The following is a 17,443-nucleotide window of genomic DNA, read 5'->3' as shown; positions in this document are numbered from 1 at the left end:
TAAACGAGAACTGATGAGAGTAGCGCAAACATGTTGTACGTCAATGTCACTACATGTATGTGGGTCACCGTCTAAGGGGGCGTCGTGGCCTAGTGGTTATGACCCTCGTCTTTCAACCAGAGGGACGTGGGTTCAAATCCCAGCCGTGATGTTTTCCTGCAGCAAGAAATTTGCCCACATATTGCTGCACTCAACCCAGGTGAGGTGAATGGGTTCCTTGGCAGGATAGCATGTACTTCCTTGAAGGCATAGATTAGATCGAGCTATATTAAGGCTATAAATGTTATTATTATGTATAACATATTGATCAATATTATCCCCAAACTTTAATAGCCGTCAAATATTTAATTCAAGACGACATCATTTTTTGTGCGCGGACACTATATGCGTGTACGTAGATCTACTTCACTGTAATAACAACGTCTATAAATCTGTTTGCTCATCTGGCTAGTTCTCGTCCTTTTTTCTGGCAATTAATTTTTCATAATTGACGAAATGGAGTAGATAATAATGACAATCATTGATCTGTCATGAATGTAAATTTTCATATTTTTTGTTGTGAAAAAGGCAATTACCGGTACATGAAAGCTTGTCTAATATTTTTGTATGTGATGTATGCAAGCGAGGTCATAGCAATCTTGCAGTTGCCTGCGATTTCAAGCAAATTTTGAAATCTTTTGCCAACATGGATGGCCTGAAAGCAGAAATTTAATTTGAGCATTTCCTTGCATCATTATGAAGTAAAGATCATATTACTCGTGTATATTATGCAAAATGTGAATTTCTCAAAAATTCGGTCACAGTCAACTTGTATTTAATGCTGTAATTATATTTTGTTTTGGAGTTATATGATTTGTGAGTCCAGCGTTAATGGTTGAATGACCTTTTTTATGATTTAACAATATTTCATTGTTTTTTTCCAGAAGATGACAAAGTAGGACTCGACAACCAGGGTCGATTTGACAGTCTAAAGCAGTTTGTTGAGCATTACAGGAAGAGGGAGAATAGTTGGTGTTTAGAGGGCCAACTAAGAAAAGGCGTACCGATAGAACCTAAAGGTGAGATTCCATACCAACCGAATTCAAGTACTTTAAAGGTCAAGTCCACCCCAGAAAAATGTTGATTTGAATAAATAGAGAAAAATCAAACAAGCATAACGCTGGAAGTTTCATCAAAATCGGATGTAAAATAAGAGAGTTATGGCAGTTTAAAGTTTTGCTTATTTTTCACAAAACAGTTATGTACACTCAGTGACATGCAAATGAGACAGTCGATGATTGTCCTCACTCACTATTTCTTTTGTTTTTTATCGTTTGAATTGTACAATATTTCATTTTTTACAGATTTGACAATAAAGACCAACTTGACTGACAACAACATGTTAAAACAATGCTAATTCCACATGTTCAGGGAGGAACTAATCTTTGTTTCACTTAACAATGAGGAGAAAATGAGAATATTTCATATTTCACATAATGAAATACAAAAGAAATAGTGAGTGGATGACGTCATCAGCCTCCTCATTTGCATACCAACCAGGATGTGCATATATATATCTGTTTTGTGAAATTAAGCGGAACTTAAAATGTCATAACTTTCTTATTTTACATCCGATTTAGATGAAATTTTCAGTGTTTTGCTTGTTGGATTTTTCTCTTTTTATTCAAATCAACTTTCCGTTGGGGTGGACTTGTCCTTTAAATAAAGTTTCAATCAGGCAGAAAATCTCCCCCATTAATCCACACATTTCTAATAATGGATTTTGAAATGAAGAATGAAAGAAAAGTTTTCACAGATTTTATTTTCTGGGAGATTGCCAGGATCTCTTTTAAATGTTGAAATCAAGTGAAAATCAACCATTCTTTCGAAACATTTGATTATTTCAGGAACTACTGTTCCTGATGGGGATAATGTGAGAAATATCAGAAAATTTATGAATAAATCCCCAGAAAAGACGATACTTCGTGTCTGGTAATCTGCACATTGAAAATATGATCTTCAAATGCATTATAACATAAATCAAAAAATATTATATCCACCCCCAGAAGGTTTGGTCATTGTGCTTTTTTACAAGCAACAATTTTCCTATTTCTTGCTATTTCTCAGTCTCATGCCTGTTCATATCAAAATATTAAATTGGTTTAGTAATGGCAGGACAAAAAAAAAAAATCAACAATGAGGATCAAATATTTGTGATTCGAAGGATATAAGATTAAAATGATGAAGATAAAAAAAGATAAAACATTGCCTATTTTGGACTGATCGAAGTTGAATTATTCCATCTTTGTGCAGATAAAGCATTGCGTATCTTTGATCGCTCGGCGTTGAAGGAAGATCTGCCGCCTCAACCAGACGTTGGACCGATGATCAGATGGATCCCGGAGGACAGTCTATCCAAGGATCTGATCCTCCTTGGGGAAGGTACCTTCACGCAGGTTTGGAAAGCAGATCTGAGGAAGAAGGTCGGGAACAAGACTCGCATCACAACGGTAGCCATCAAGTGCCCCAAGATGGATGCTCCTCAGATCGTTCAACAGGTGAATGATATACACCTTGGTCCAAGTCTTGTTCTGAGTCTTGGTCTAAGCCTTGGTCTGAGTCTTGGTCTAAGTCCTAATCTAAATGAAAATTAGAGAAACTTGGGACCGTTCAACAGGTCGGTATCTCAGTTTACATTCACTAAGTGAATGATATACACCTTGGTCCAAGTCTTGTTCTGAGTCTTGGTCTAAGCCTTGGTCTAAGTCCTAATCTAAATGAAAATTATAGAAAGTTGGCATTGGACCAGGTACAGTGTAGAATAAATGGCAAGAATACCAAATAATTAGTACAGCAACTGGGTTTGATTATGTGATATGAGACTATCTAAGAAGCAGACCATCTCCTTAGACCAAGATTTAAACCAAGACTCAGACCAAGATTATGGTCAAGACTAAGACCATGACTTGGAGGTCAAATAAAAAATTTGGTTCATAAACATGAAGTCGAATCATATACATGTAGAGAAATAGGATGCACATGATGTATTATGTTTACACATACATGTATGTGATGAGCCACCCAAAAACCAACAATAAGTCACCCTAAATGAACTTTAGAGATTTTTGTTGAGTTTGAACAAGCACATCCTAAGCTTTAAAATGATGTATGATTTGTCAAACTTCATCAACTCAAATACTTGATTGAATGCAGAGAAAACAAAGAGAAAGCTTCAGAAAATAAGGAGAAAAATAATGTTTGAAGTTTGTGTTCACTCAAGCATGAGGTGTGCACACTGAAATTTCAATGAAACTTCCAAGCAGTCTCCAAAATTTGTGTCAAAGAAACTCTTGTATCTTGTTTTCTTTTCGACTTCACAACTCCAAATTTTTATAGTATAAAGATGAGGAAACACCCCTTCAGACAAGCTAAGTTTTGAATTTTGGCTTTTTGAAGACCAATTTACAATTGATTGGCTATTAACAGAGCACCTTCCATGGCAACTTGGTGGTTTTGGGGTGGTTGGTCACATGTTTAATTCATGGTATTTCAATCACTCTTGGTGTATATTTCTTTGATTGTAGAAGAAAATAACAAATGTTTGATTTTGTGTTGAGAGATTGAAGGTTGGACCTGGGTTCATAAGATTAGATTGTTTTCAACACAATGCATCTGCAGTAACCAACACCAAAACTTTGAACAAAAAAACCGTGTCCAATACCAGCACAGAAACCCTGATAGCAGCATCAACTCCAACAGAAACACCAACACCATAGTTGACACCAATACTTAAACCACCAACAGCAATACCAACCCCAGGATCGACACCAATAACAACACCAGAATTAGCACGGAGACCAACATAAACTTCAATACCAACACTAGCACTAGTGATAGCTTCCAAATTAACACCATCACCAACACCAGAATTGATACCATCACCCAGCATAAACACCAAGAACAATACCAATGCCAATATCAACACCATCACCAACAACAGTGTCAATGTCAACACCAGTATCAACTCCAACACCAGCATCAATACCAACACCAGAATCAACACCAACACCAGCTTAAACACCAAGAACAATAGCAATGCCAATATCAACGCCAATACCAACCCCAGCACTAGCGGTAGCTTCAAAACTAACACCAACACCAGTGCCAATGCCAACACCAGAATCAACACCAACACCAGCTTAAACACCAAGAACTATACCAATACCAGCATCAACACCAATACCAACTCCAGCACTAGCTATAGCTTCAAAACTAACACCGTCACCAACACCAGCATCAACACCAGCATCAATACCAGCGTCAATACCAATACCAACACTTCATTGAAACAGTAACTTTAACACAACAACTACTTATATGTACACCAATACCAGTCCCATCACCAGTCCCATCACCTTAACTGGGCGTTGTGGCGTGCGCCTGTAATCCAAGCTGTGGGGAAGTTACAAATTGATGCAGAGGTTCGAGCCCTGGTCACGTCTTTCGGATGGTGACGTTAAAGGTCGGTCCCAGACGTAAATAATCATTTCTGATTGATACACGTCTGACAAAACTCAAACACACACATCACCTTTCATCATTGTCCAATCACTCATTGATTGTATTCAATCGAATGTGTCCATTCTGTATCTCACTCCCTAATCCTCCTGGGAATTTCTTCTGTACTTTGTAGAAATTCAGCCAATCCGTCGACCAGATGGCCTCATGGGAACACAGTCATATAATCCGTTTTGAGGGGATCGGTGGCGGCTATAAGCTGGTTATGCAGTACGCTTCGGAGGGTTCGTTAGACAGGTACATGCGCAGGATGGGTGAAGGGAGAAGACTCGGTGTAACCAGCCAACTTACTGCAGCTTATCAACTTATGGATGCACTGGAGTACTTGGTAGGCAATCGGCCCGTAACATAAAGCATAGCGATTGATTGTGAGGCAGATTTCTGCGATTGATTGCATTGAATATTGTGTATGATCAATCGCACAAATCAGTCCAACGATCAATTGCTTAGCTTTATGATACATGACCCTTATACTTTTACTAGTGAGCATTGCATATTTTCATGTATGTTAATGTAGAATGGCTCAGATACCAGAGATGTTCCACGAGTTTGAGTCAATGTTGCACAAATTGTGGATGAGGGCAATGTGATGTTGGCCCCTAATTAGTTGAAGACTCGGGTCTTACATGTCAACTTACTACAACTTACCATATTGGAGTACGGGTAAGCAATCGGACCAAAACTTAGAGCTTAGCGATTGATTGTGGCGCTAATTTTTTTAATTGATTTCAGTAATTGTTGTGTGTAATCAATTGAAATATAAGCCTAATGATTTTATGTTATATGACTCTGATACTTCTACCAATGAGCATTGCATAGTTATGTTATATAGAAAGGCTGAGATACCAGGGATATTCCACAAGTTAGAGCCTATATTGTACGAATTGTAGATGAGTGCAATACGATGCCAGCCCTAATTAGTTGAAGACTCGGGTCTTACATGTATATGTCAACTTACTACAACTTACCATATTGGAGTACGGGTAAGCAATCAGACCAAAACTTTCCACAAGTTAGAGCCAATATGGCACGAATTGTAGATGAGTGCAATACGATGCTAGCCCTAATTAGTTGAAGACTCGGTTCTACTACTCAACTTACTTTTGCTTATCAACAACTCATGAATGCATTGGAGCTCTTGTTCTCGGTTTCCAAATCATATACACTCACTGCATACTGCAGTGAGTGTATATTCATTATTACAATTATTGTCATTATTCATTCGACCAATATAAAAAAGTGGATACATGTTACATCAGAAAAAACAATTACAGTATACGAACATGCAAAGAAATGTGGGACCGGCATGTAGGTCAGGGGGCATAAAAAAGAAATTCAGCACTGTTGCCTGGAGGCATGCGCTCCCAAGACATACATCAAATAAATAAATACTCTTACACAAAATATTGCAGGTTGTAAAGAGAGAATGCAAAGGAAGGGAGGGGGGGGGGGGAGGGGGGCAAAAAGGGGATGGTGTTCTGATAGCCTGGTTTAATTCAACCTGGCTTAACTTAGACCTCACTTTTATGGAGTGCCACTTGTCAAGCCATTCACCAATTAAAACTTATTCTTATCCTGAGCACTGCAAGAAAAAAAGAAAGAAAGATTATTGAATCGTGAAATGGGAATAATAGAAAAATAAAAGAATATCACAAATCTTAACAAATTAAGTGATATATCGTACTAGCCATTAGTATGGAAGGAATCTTGTGAAGCTCTGTATTCCATAGAAGTGTGGTTTAAAACTCTAGTTTAGACTGGGTTAAACCTAGGTTTAATTATCAAAATACTCATAGGTTTTCCTAGATCTTTTGCTACACGTATCTACAATTGTTCTGAACATGTTTTACCGGAATACTGCAAATCTTTGATATTCAGTAACTTCATTATGTTGCTGGCATAAACCGTGAAATGAAATGTCGATGACGAACGCAGAAGCTAATGTTTAGAAATGAAAGAACACAGAAGTTACTTTTTTAGGAAACTGGGACTGTAGTCATATAGTCAAATGCAAATTTATTGTATGCCAATGGTAGGGCTGTGAAATTCTGTATGGATTTTTTGTTATACAGGAAACAAAACGATACGCCCATGGTAACGTGAGTGCACATAACGTCCTGGTGTCCCGTTCTGCTCCAGATATCATCATCAAGTTAGCCGATCCCATGCTTGGAGCGTATTATCACAGCTTAGATATGAAAAATCACGCTAAATTACAAAGGTAAGATATCATCATCATCAAGTACATTGACAGTTGGATGATGCTGATGGTGGTGATGGTGATGATGATGATGATGATTGTGATGATGAAGGTAATGATAGTGATGATGATGATGATGATTGTGATAATGATGATGATAATAAAGATGATGATGATGATGGTGGTGATGATGATGATGATGATGGTGATAATGATGATGATGGTGATGATAGTGATGACGATGGTGATGATCATGACGTTGATGCTGCTAGTATGTTAAAATTACCCTTATTTTTCTATTTACAGGGCACGTTGGACTGCCCCTGAGCTGTTAGCCACCAACTCTGAACCAACATATGCAGGTGATAAATTCAGCTACGCTATCACACTTTGGCAAATAATGTCACATGGAGCCATACCAGAAGATAAACTAAGTGATGATCAGGTATGTGATAACTCACATTCATTTTTACCTGCCAGGGATGAAGGTGAGGCTAAAGCAGACCTGCCAACCAGTACGTTTTTGGCGTATTACGTTTTTCTAACCAAAATACGGCAGTACGTTTTTGTCTCACCTGCATAGCAGAGTGAGACTATAGGCGCCGCTTTTCCGACGGCGACGGCGACGGTGACGGCGACGGCGACGGCGGCGGCGACGGCGACGGCGGCGGCGGCGTCAACACCAAATCTTAACCTGAGGTTAAGTTTTTGAAATGACAGCATAACTTAGAAAGTATATGGACCTAGTTCATGAAACTTGGCCATAAGGTTAATCAAGTATTACTGAACATCCTGCCTGAGTTTCATGTCACATGACCAAGGTCAAAGGTCATTTAGGGTCAATGAACTTAGACCATGTTGGGGGAATCAACATCAAAATCTTAACCTAAGGTTAAGTTTTTGAAATGCCATCATAACTTAGAAAATATATGGACCTAGTTCATGAAACTTACACATAAGGTTAATCAAGTATCACTGAACATCCTGCATGAGTTTCACGTCACATGACCAAGGTCAAAGGTCATTTAGGGTCAATGAACTTTGGCCGAATTGGGGGTATCTGTTGAATTACCATCATAACTTTGAAAGTTTATGGATCTGATTCATGAAACTTGGACATAATAGTAATCAAGTATTACTGAACATCCTGTGCAAGTTTCAGGTCACATGATCAAGGTCAAAGGTCATTTAGGGTCAATGAACTTTGGCCAAATTGGGGTATTTGTTGAATTACAGCCATAAATTTGAAAGTGTGTTGGTCTAGTTCATAAAACTTGGACATAAGAGTAATCAAGTATCACTGAACATCCTGTGCGAGTTTCAGGTCACATGATCAAGGTCAAAGGTCATGTAAGGTCAAAGAACTTTGGCCACGTTGGGGGTATTTGTTGAATTGCCATCATATCTCTATAAGTGTATTGGTCTAGTTCATAAAACGTGGAAATACGAGTAACCAAGTATCACTGAACATCTTGTGCGAGTTATAGTAGTTTTCAAAATCAGCACTGCTGCTATATTGAATCGCGTGATGCAGGTGAGACGGCCAGAGGCATTCCACTTGTTTCTTTTAAAAATATGTTTTTGTAAAAAAAAAATCATCTCTATATATATATATATGTCTCTATTTTATAAAACTTACACGAATATGGTTACTAGATCAATGTAATTTCAGGTAACTTTTTTTTTTTTCAATCATTTTGTTAAAACCAGGGTGAGATATACACATGTTTCAATGGTTTTTTTTCATCTGCAAGAGCAGTGTGCATTTTAGCTTGCATGCAGCTTGAGCGCCGCGATGAGCGAGTGTGCCACACATTTTATCATGAAATGCACTTTGTTTGGGGAATAATACATTTTTTTCATCACAGAGTACATTTTTTCATTCCCAGAGGTTGGCAGGTTTGCTCATGATGGGTCTGTGACCCGATTTCTGAACGAAACATAAAATTTGATGCAAATATTGAAAATGGAACATCCGTGCAAAGTTCTAAATCGTTGTAGGAATAATTTTGTCCGAATCTGCGACTATGCTACTATCTTTATAAGAATAAAAGCAAACTACATATTCGGTTGTCATGATGTCATTGCTATCATAGAATTGGCTATGATTTGAAACCAGTTTGCCCTTTTCTTTTAAATATAGGCTTGCAGTCATCTAACTATTGTTTATACAGTATTGTTTCTACTTTCAACCTCAAATGAAAATAACTTTTCATTTACATTTTCTGAAAATGAGCAAAAGGCTAGTTGTTCCAGAATCAGATTGTGAAACAGTCGAAAGGGACCCAAATGTTATCAGTCTACATGTATCTGTCACAAATGTTAGAGCCTATATTTAGATAAATTGGTAAATCCCCTCAAAAGTGCATGCTGCTATTCCTATACATTTTTAGCTCATGTGAATGTCTGTGCCCTTGAAAACAATTATGAATGGAGGATATGAAATGAAAATGTGTTTTACATGATATATTTGCGATTTTGTGCCCGATTTAAAATAAAATATCTGGTTTGGTTTACGTCTTTAAGATATCAATTCAGAGGAAAAAGGTACGTTTTGAAATAATCAACCTAGATTTGACGACCTTCAGCATCGCGATTACGACACTGAACACAATTGAGTTTAGACTTAACCCTTATTAAACTGGGGGGGGGGGGGCTCAAAAACGTGATTCTGTGTACAAAGTCAATGCAAATTGTGTTTTTCAACCAAAAATCGTAGATGTATGATTATTTTTACTTTTGTTGATTTAAATGGATTAATGTTATGCTATTTATGATCGCAGAAGGGTCCCCGACAAAGTTCATTGGAAAAAACAATAAAAAACAAAGGTTTGAAAAACAAAGAAATACGTAAGAATTAAAAAAAACAATAAAATATATAAGAACTTAATTGTATTTTTGCTATTTTTTGTAGATATTTGTTAGAAATGTAATAATTGATACTCCAACCAAAAATTAGCATTCTTCTAGTTATATAAATTGAGGTAAAGGCAAAAACATACACAAAAAACAAAATTTATGGCAAATTTCTACGCTTATTTGCATAATTAATTAATAAAATATAAAATATAAAGAATTAATTTTTTTTAATTTTACCATACAGTCTTGTAGTTTACATCCGGCTCTACGCGCATGCTAATTTTCGCGTCGATCACGCGATCAGCGGCCGAGATCTGGGGGGGGGGGGGTCAAATGGACCCCCCCCCAGTATATACTGGTTTTATTAAATATAGCCCAGTGAAGATAGTTTTAAATGTCCTCTCGAAGTGTATACTGCGCAGATATTAGTTTTTGAGAGTGGGGAATTCAAAGAAAATATACCTGTAATCAGCATTAAATTTCCGACCTTGAACGGTGCATCACTGATCATGTAATTGTAATTGTTCTTCACGTTGCTGTTTAAATATGAAATCGATATTCAGGGGTGTGAGAGTTCAGATTTTTATCTGATTTCAGATTTTTTTGGTTTTTATTTTCAGCTTAATTTCAGCTTATTTTGGCTTCCCTCTGTACAAAATGTATGGGAGCTCTTTCTATTTCAGACTTTTTCAGCACTCTTCAGCTTTTTTCAGATCTTTTTATTTGTGACCACAGACCACTCACACCCCTGGATATTGAACATGCCCTAACAATGTTCATCATTTTGTATTGTTTGTAGGTAAAGTATAATTACCTTAATGGAGTACGGTTAGATCCGCCTGAGGACTGTCCAAATGTCCTCATGAGAATCATGGAATCTTGCTGGTCTCACATACCTTCCAATAGACCGCCATGTAGAGGCGTTCTTAGGGACATCCACAATCTTCTCGGTAGGTACCAGGCAAAAAAACTCATATTAGTATTTTTTGGGGGCTACTTTTCACAGTCTAATGTACATCCTGCATTTTGAACATTGGAATGAACATTGCATTGAATGGGCACTTTCCAGGGCTTTTTTAAAAGCATTTTGGGTGAGAAATTGCCCTGAACCCCCATATAATTTTTTCCCTGGTTGGCACACTTGGTGATAAAGACTATGTTTATAATGATGTTGATGATGATGATGATGGCGATGATGGTGATGGTGATGGCGATGATGATGATGATGATAAATTTTCATTACAAATATTGAACGAGTACATTGTCGGCTGTCCATTGATGCAAAATTATTTCAAAATTTCAAGTAAACCTTAAAATATCACAAATTCAAAAGGGCATGATAAAAACTGAATCGCAAGAATTACCCCTAAGTCCCTTCTGGTGTGAAGCAAACAATTTGAGTCCAAAAATGTTTTTAAAACCTTCACCTCCTAATGTCTATGCGCCTTTAGCACTCTGCAGAGTGGGTTCGGCACTTCATAATTCACATGTATTCTTATTATTGATATCTTTCAGAATTATCAAGAGATAAACCAGAGTTCCGTGATCACGGTGAAGTCGCCATGATCCCCACTGAGAGTGATGATGAAGACGATGACCATACCGATCTCGATAACGTGGACAATGAGCGAAGAGGTCAGACATTTGCAGGCCTTTTCATATAAAGTGATGTTTAAGTGGTTTGTTGCAGAATAGTGGCTGTGGTATAGTATACAAATATACAGGCTTTGATTATTAAAATTATTCGTCCGAGGTTGGACTGGCATTACGAGAGTAATTTTGCCATCATTGACGTCACGGAATAGTCATTGTCCTTCGGTACGCATTTCATTTTCAACATCATCACAAAATAGTGAGAAAATGTAAGGTTACATGATTCTTTTTAAACCAATCAGCACACGGGATTTAATATATATACATGTATGTAGGGCATAACACTCTTTACATGTATGACCAGTACATCATCACCATTACAATGATAATCTCAAGGTGCCTGATGTCCAGAGCTGTTGGATGGTTTTTGTACTCGCCACCATCCTCATTACTACAAAGATCATGGATGCAATTTAGGTGTCGTTCATTATCTAGTCACGCTGCACATGAGTACATGCACAGTACACGTATGCTGCGCTGCTTTTGGATACAACGTTGTTGGCGCAAACATCTGCTGATTTTACCTCACATAGCAGCAAAGGGCGTAACCTACTTCTGCTGTTACTTCTACTACTACTACTACTACTACTACCACTACCACTAATATTAATAGTAATTATAATAGTAGTGATGATAATCATGATGATGATAATGAGGATGATGATGTTGGGGATGATAGTGATGATGATGATGACAATGATAGTGATTGATGATGATGATAATGATAGTGATGATGATGATGATAATGATAGTGATGATGATGATAATGATAGTGATGATGATGATGATGATAATGATGGTGATGATGATGATGATGATAATAGTGATGATGATGATGATGGTGATGATAATAATGATGATGATGATGATTGATGATGATCTTTTTTTACATGATGCTTTAATATACTGGAGTGTTGCCTCCAAGCACTTTATAGGTTTAGTATCACCCAATTTCATGTTAAAGTGGATTTTGTCAATTCTGCCACTTGAAATAACTTAGGAATATTCTTTTCCACACAGATACCATCTCACCTCCAAACAGTTCAAGTGATGGAGGAGCAGGAGCAGGTTCCGGGATAGGAAGGCCAACAGGAACCACGAGAGTAGCAGACATCTTAGACGAGATAGCAGAACATCTGAATGCTCAAGGTGACGAAGATATCTTGGATCCAGTGAGTATTTATATAATATTATACAACTCTCAAGAATGTTCTGTAATTTGATTGGTCCACATCGGATCACATGGTATTCAGCGCATTGCACGAAATTGCATCCAAAATGCACTATCCTGCACTCTGACGTCATACCAAAAGTACTGTCCTGCACTCTGACGAGTGCAGGATAGTGCGAGGTCTGGAATTATCTAGAATTATCTAGAATTTAGATCAAATATAGAATTTAGTGCAGCTCAATAACATGGGGGAGGAGGGGGTTGTATAAAACAAACAATGCACGCATTCTTGTGCATAGAGGACCTAAATAATGAACTCTGTGCTTGACTTGCCAAATGGATATACTGCACTTGGTCCTGCAGACCTCGGTGCGGTATATCCATTGGCTCTTCTTGCACATCGTTCATTATTTGGCCCTGCATGCACGTGCTTATGTGCATTATTTGTATACTGACTGGCTTAAAGGGAGATGCAATATATCAGGGTGCTACATAACTGTTTAGAAGGGCAAGTGAATTTCTAATAAGAAATAATAATAATAATGCACAGTTCTTGTATAGCGCATATCACAATTATGAATAATGTCTCTATGCGCTTCCAAAGGACTTGGATATTATTACCCCAGCTGTACATGTACATGTAGCTTGATTACAGCGCACACGCATTTCAAGGAATAAATTCCTGCCAGGTACCCATTCACCTCACCTGGGTTGAGTGCAGCACAATAGTTTCTAAATAGTTGGAAAATACTTGCCCGAAAATACATTTCACTTGCCCTAAAAAAATCCTTCAAAACAATGTTTTACCACTTCAAAAGAAAGTACTACGGTGTTATATACCATTGCCCCTTTACTCTCTTTAATGTGAACTATTGTACCTTTTAGTATTGTTTTTTTTTAAAGTTATTTTACCTCCTATGACCGAAATTTGTGTCAATACGCCATTTGATTAATTTTCTTAAAGAAAGAAAGAAAGAAAGAAAGAAAGAAAGAAAGAAAGAAAGAAAGAAAGAAAGAAAGAAAGAAAGAAAGAAAGAAAGAAAGAAAGAAAGAAAGAAAGAAAGAAAGAAAGAAAGAAAGAAAGAAAGAAAGAAAGAAAGAAAGAAAGAAAGAAAGAAAGAAAGAAAGAAAGAAAGAAAGAAAGAAAGAAAGAAAGAAAGAAAGAAAGAAAGAAAGAAAGAAAGAAAGAAAAAGGAAGAAAGTTCAAATTTGAAACAAAACAAAAAATGCAATCATCTAACAAAAATCTTGCTGATATTCGTTTAAAATATATTTTTAAAATTGTTGGAAAAATAAATGTTTTAGAAATGAATAAAGTTTCACAGAGAAACACTGACAAACTTAAAAATCAAATGAATCATCGCGGCATCGTGTACTTGCACTCATCTTTCTTCCCACTACACCGATCACAACAACACTCCAAACAACAGCTGAAACTAGTAATATGAAAAGTCAATAACTTGCTCCTCCGATCACATCACCAAATCAGTAATCTGAGAATCCATATAAGTATTAATAATTTCCCGCCGATCTTGTGGTTATTTTGTTGGAAAAGCTATTTTTCATGTGAGCTTGTTCACTTTGATTCTGAGTTTGATCGGGGATAGTAGCATGCCTGCCACACAGGCTGGAGGCTGGGCGCACCAGCCACATGTATGTATGCTACTATGCTGACTCTGTGTGTGTGTTTTTGTGTGTAGATTACAGAAAATGGCGCCAACCGTCTTGCAATTTGAATTGAGGGAGGTTGTTAACTTCGTTTTTTTCTCTCTCTCTTCTGTGTTTATGCGTGTGAAGTATGGGGAAATTTGGTAAAATTTCATGTCACAGTGAGAATTTTGCTTGCCTGATTCGGGCAAGTAGGTTTGTCTCTACTTCAAAACACTTGCCCAACTCTTAACTTTTTCTTGCCTTATGCCCTTATTTCAGCGCTTATGTCGCACCCTGCAAATATATTTCTTCAACTAGTCATATTGCCCAAATATTACAGGGGGGGGGGGCAATATGAATCGAGTGCAGTGTGGTACGTCCTGAAAGTAAGGTCAGTCAATATTGTTATCATTACCTGTTCACACCTATGAGTACATAGCATATGGGCATTTTCACCACAGATGGACACAGAGGCAAAAAAATCAAGTTGATATTCATGTCAAATGCTTTATGTTTTTTAATAAAACAAGACCTGAAGTTTCCGAGACAAAAAAATTTCCGACTCTGGCAGCCATTTTTTATTTCAAAATGGCTGCCAAAGTATGGATACAAATTAGTGTTGAAAATAGTATATTGATACACATTTTGTTTTGACAGATTTTTAAAGAACAGGTTTGATCATGATGTTTTCGCCTGTGATTTAGCTTGCTATTATAACACTTTTTAAAATCCCACAGAAAGGAACACCAGTAATTCATTCATCTGATAAAAAAACATTGATGAAGTATGTGATATGGTATGTAATGTCAGTTACCGAAAACATGAACTTTTTTTTCTAATTTCCTGGAAAAGAGGATATATTAAATGAAACTTGGTAGATTTCCTCTCTAGGTAACACCCCTCCCTTCTACACCAAAATTAAAGATTACCAATTAACAATGAAGCCATAGGGTACCATTAAATATATGTAATGTCAGTTACCAAGTGGAAAATGTAATGTCAGTTACCGAGATGTAATGTCAGTTACCATGATAAAACGTTGGTTACCAATATTGAAATGCAAATATGTGGTCAATTTTATGGTGAAGAAATATTGTATACTTGTTATTCAAGTCTTTCACTTTAAAAGTCACACCAGAAGGAGCTTGCTATTGACTTTTAAAAGGTATAGTTCACAAGGAATACTATATGAAATTATGAAGGAAGTTGCATTCCCATCAGGCAAAAAAAAATTACTATGAAATTGTTTTGTACATGCACTTACCAAGTACCTAATTGTATCAGACAATTTTTTGTTTGGTTTTCGGGGGGGGGGGGGGGGGGGGTAGGGGGTACTTTTCCCAACCTATTGCCTAAATCTGCAACATTTTTTAAGCTTAACATTGTGATGAAGGGAATTTCCAGGGTCCCTTTTTTAGTTTCTAGGATTCTTTTGAGCATTGCCTCACTAAAAGTAAATTCCTGGTTTTTATACCTGTTAGTAGTGTGGATGTGTGATACAATTTTGTTTTTGGTTTACAAGTATAGATGAAAAGTGAAATTTGACAGTTCTGATCAATGTTGCATGGATCTACTAAAACTGTTTTTTTTTTTTTTTCTAATTTACAAATAGTTCAGTTTCAGTTTAGAAGCTGGAGTTTATTTTTTGTTGACAGCTTAAAAAAGAAATTAGCAAAGAAAATGATTAAACAAATTATGAAGAGAATTGAAATCCGCTTGCACTGACCAGAATAGAAATCAATAAAACTACATGGCTGCATGAGATTCAGGGGAGGGGTACATGTAGCCTAGGGGAGGAGACCCTCATTCATTTTGCCTTTTTTGAGGGGAGGGGGAGGTTGGAGAAGGAAAAGGTTTAAAAAGTCAATATAAAACTGATGAATATATTATGGGTGTATAGTCAGAAAAATCCATGTGTACAGTAAATGCAATATTAAATTACTATAGGAAAACATGTAGCTGCTATGACCCCCCCCCCCACTCCCCCCGAGTAAGTAAAACATACATTTCTTATCTTTTGATAATTAAAAATGTGAAGTATTATGAAACTTTTATGATTTTAAAAAGCCTTACATATAAGTACCAAGAAAATTATGCCTTTGAAAATCATATAGCACTGGTATATGTTAATGTGTATTGTCAGTTACCGACAAGTAATGAAGAAAGGAATTAAGAAAAAGAAAAAGTTTTTTCATTGAAATGTTCCTAGAAACTCGGGTATACTTCCACATCAAGCTCACTTTCATGTGAAGCTCTGCACAGAAGATACAATGCAATGATTCCACACATTTGACTTCCATGTGTTATCTCTATGGCAAATTAAGTGTAATGTCAGTTACCGTAATGTCAGTTACCAGCATGGTTGTGGAAAAATTATCATAGCCCCCAAAAGACAAAAACGAATTGTTTAATATTTTGACACATCTTAACCTAGTAACAGAGGTATATTTACATATTCAAATTATTACTCTATCTACTCAGGGACATGAGATATTTCAATTTTAATGAACACCCTGAAATTGCATGTCCTTTTGCGTAATGTCAGTTACCGACACATGTTTGCTTGCTGATGCGTAAAAGAATGTGGTTACATAGGAAAACTTAGTATCAGGTTATACAGCAAGGTTCACTTTATTAACTCTATAAAAAGCAAACTCCCATCATTTGTTGTTTTAGAGATACACACAATGAAAGGTGTGAAAACATTGTGCCGTGTAATGTCAGTTACCGTGAAAATGCCCATATGTTGTTTGTGCAATTAGTGCAAAGTTTAAATTTTTAAATGCATGCTGAATCAATAAAAAGGTTTTGTTGTAGAGACTAACAAGTTATGTGCTGTTGCGCGTGTTGCATGTCAGATTGTGCACGCTTGAGTGGGACCAGAAATAAAAAAGGATAATATTCCCTGTGATTTAGTACAGACATGCAATAGGGAAATGAGAAAGGAGGGGAATATGGGAAATATTTCCTTTGGTGTTATGCAAATCCTGCTCTGTGACGTAATTTTTAACGAGTCCATCAATTAGAGAAACAAAATAAGGCCTCATATCATTTCTCTAAAAAAATGACTCACTCATGTAATAATAGAAGTTAGTGCTGGTCGATATTTGGTTTCAATATTAGTCGATTATCGCCAGCAAAATACTGCCGATAACACAATATATTGCCGGATCTGAAATTTATTATGAACTGCAATTTCATGAGAGCAAGGCAGGGGGAAATGAAAGAAAGTTTTTAATCAGAGCTTGTCCATGAAAAGTGGGCATTTGGATACCAGTACACAAAGTTCTGGGTTGGTTTAAAGCAGATATGAACCAATAGCGCCATCTCGAGTCCTCAACTACTCATACCTG

The 17,443-nt window shown here is 36.8% G+C and overlaps 1 protein-coding gene across 1 annotated transcript in view; it reads left to right on the top strand.

Annotated features, from left to right (window-relative positions):
* Window positions 1–798: 798 nt before the first annotated feature.
* Window positions 799–17,443, top strand: part of LOC129267136 (BDNF/NT-3 growth factors receptor-like) — a 32,939-nt gene continuing 16,294 nt past the window's right edge. Inside the window, exons 1-8 of the mRNA XM_064103633.1 lie at window positions 799–1,058; window positions 2,293–2,537; window positions 4,673–4,885; window positions 6,630–6,778; window positions 7,064–7,202; window positions 10,416–10,566; window positions 11,132–11,251; window positions 12,290–12,441. Coding sequence (XP_063959703.1) covers window positions 2,364–2,537; window positions 4,673–4,885; window positions 6,630–6,778; window positions 7,064–7,202; window positions 10,416–10,566; window positions 11,132–11,251; window positions 12,290–12,441 — 1,098 coding nt within the window. The 5' untranslated portion in view covers window positions 799–1,058; window positions 2,293–2,363. The remainder of the gene's footprint in view (window positions 1,059–2,292; window positions 2,538–4,672; window positions 4,886–6,629; window positions 6,779–7,063; window positions 7,203–10,415; window positions 10,567–11,131; window positions 11,252–12,289; window positions 12,442–17,443) is intronic.

This window comes from Lytechinus pictus, chromosome 8 (genome assembly GCF_037042905.1).
Source record: "Lytechinus pictus isolate F3 Inbred chromosome 8, Lp3.0, whole genome shotgun sequence".
Classification (NCBI taxonomy): Eukaryota; Metazoa; Echinodermata; class Echinoidea; order Temnopleuroida; family Toxopneustidae; genus Lytechinus; species Lytechinus pictus.
This window is presented reverse-complemented; position numbering and strand designations above follow the sequence as displayed.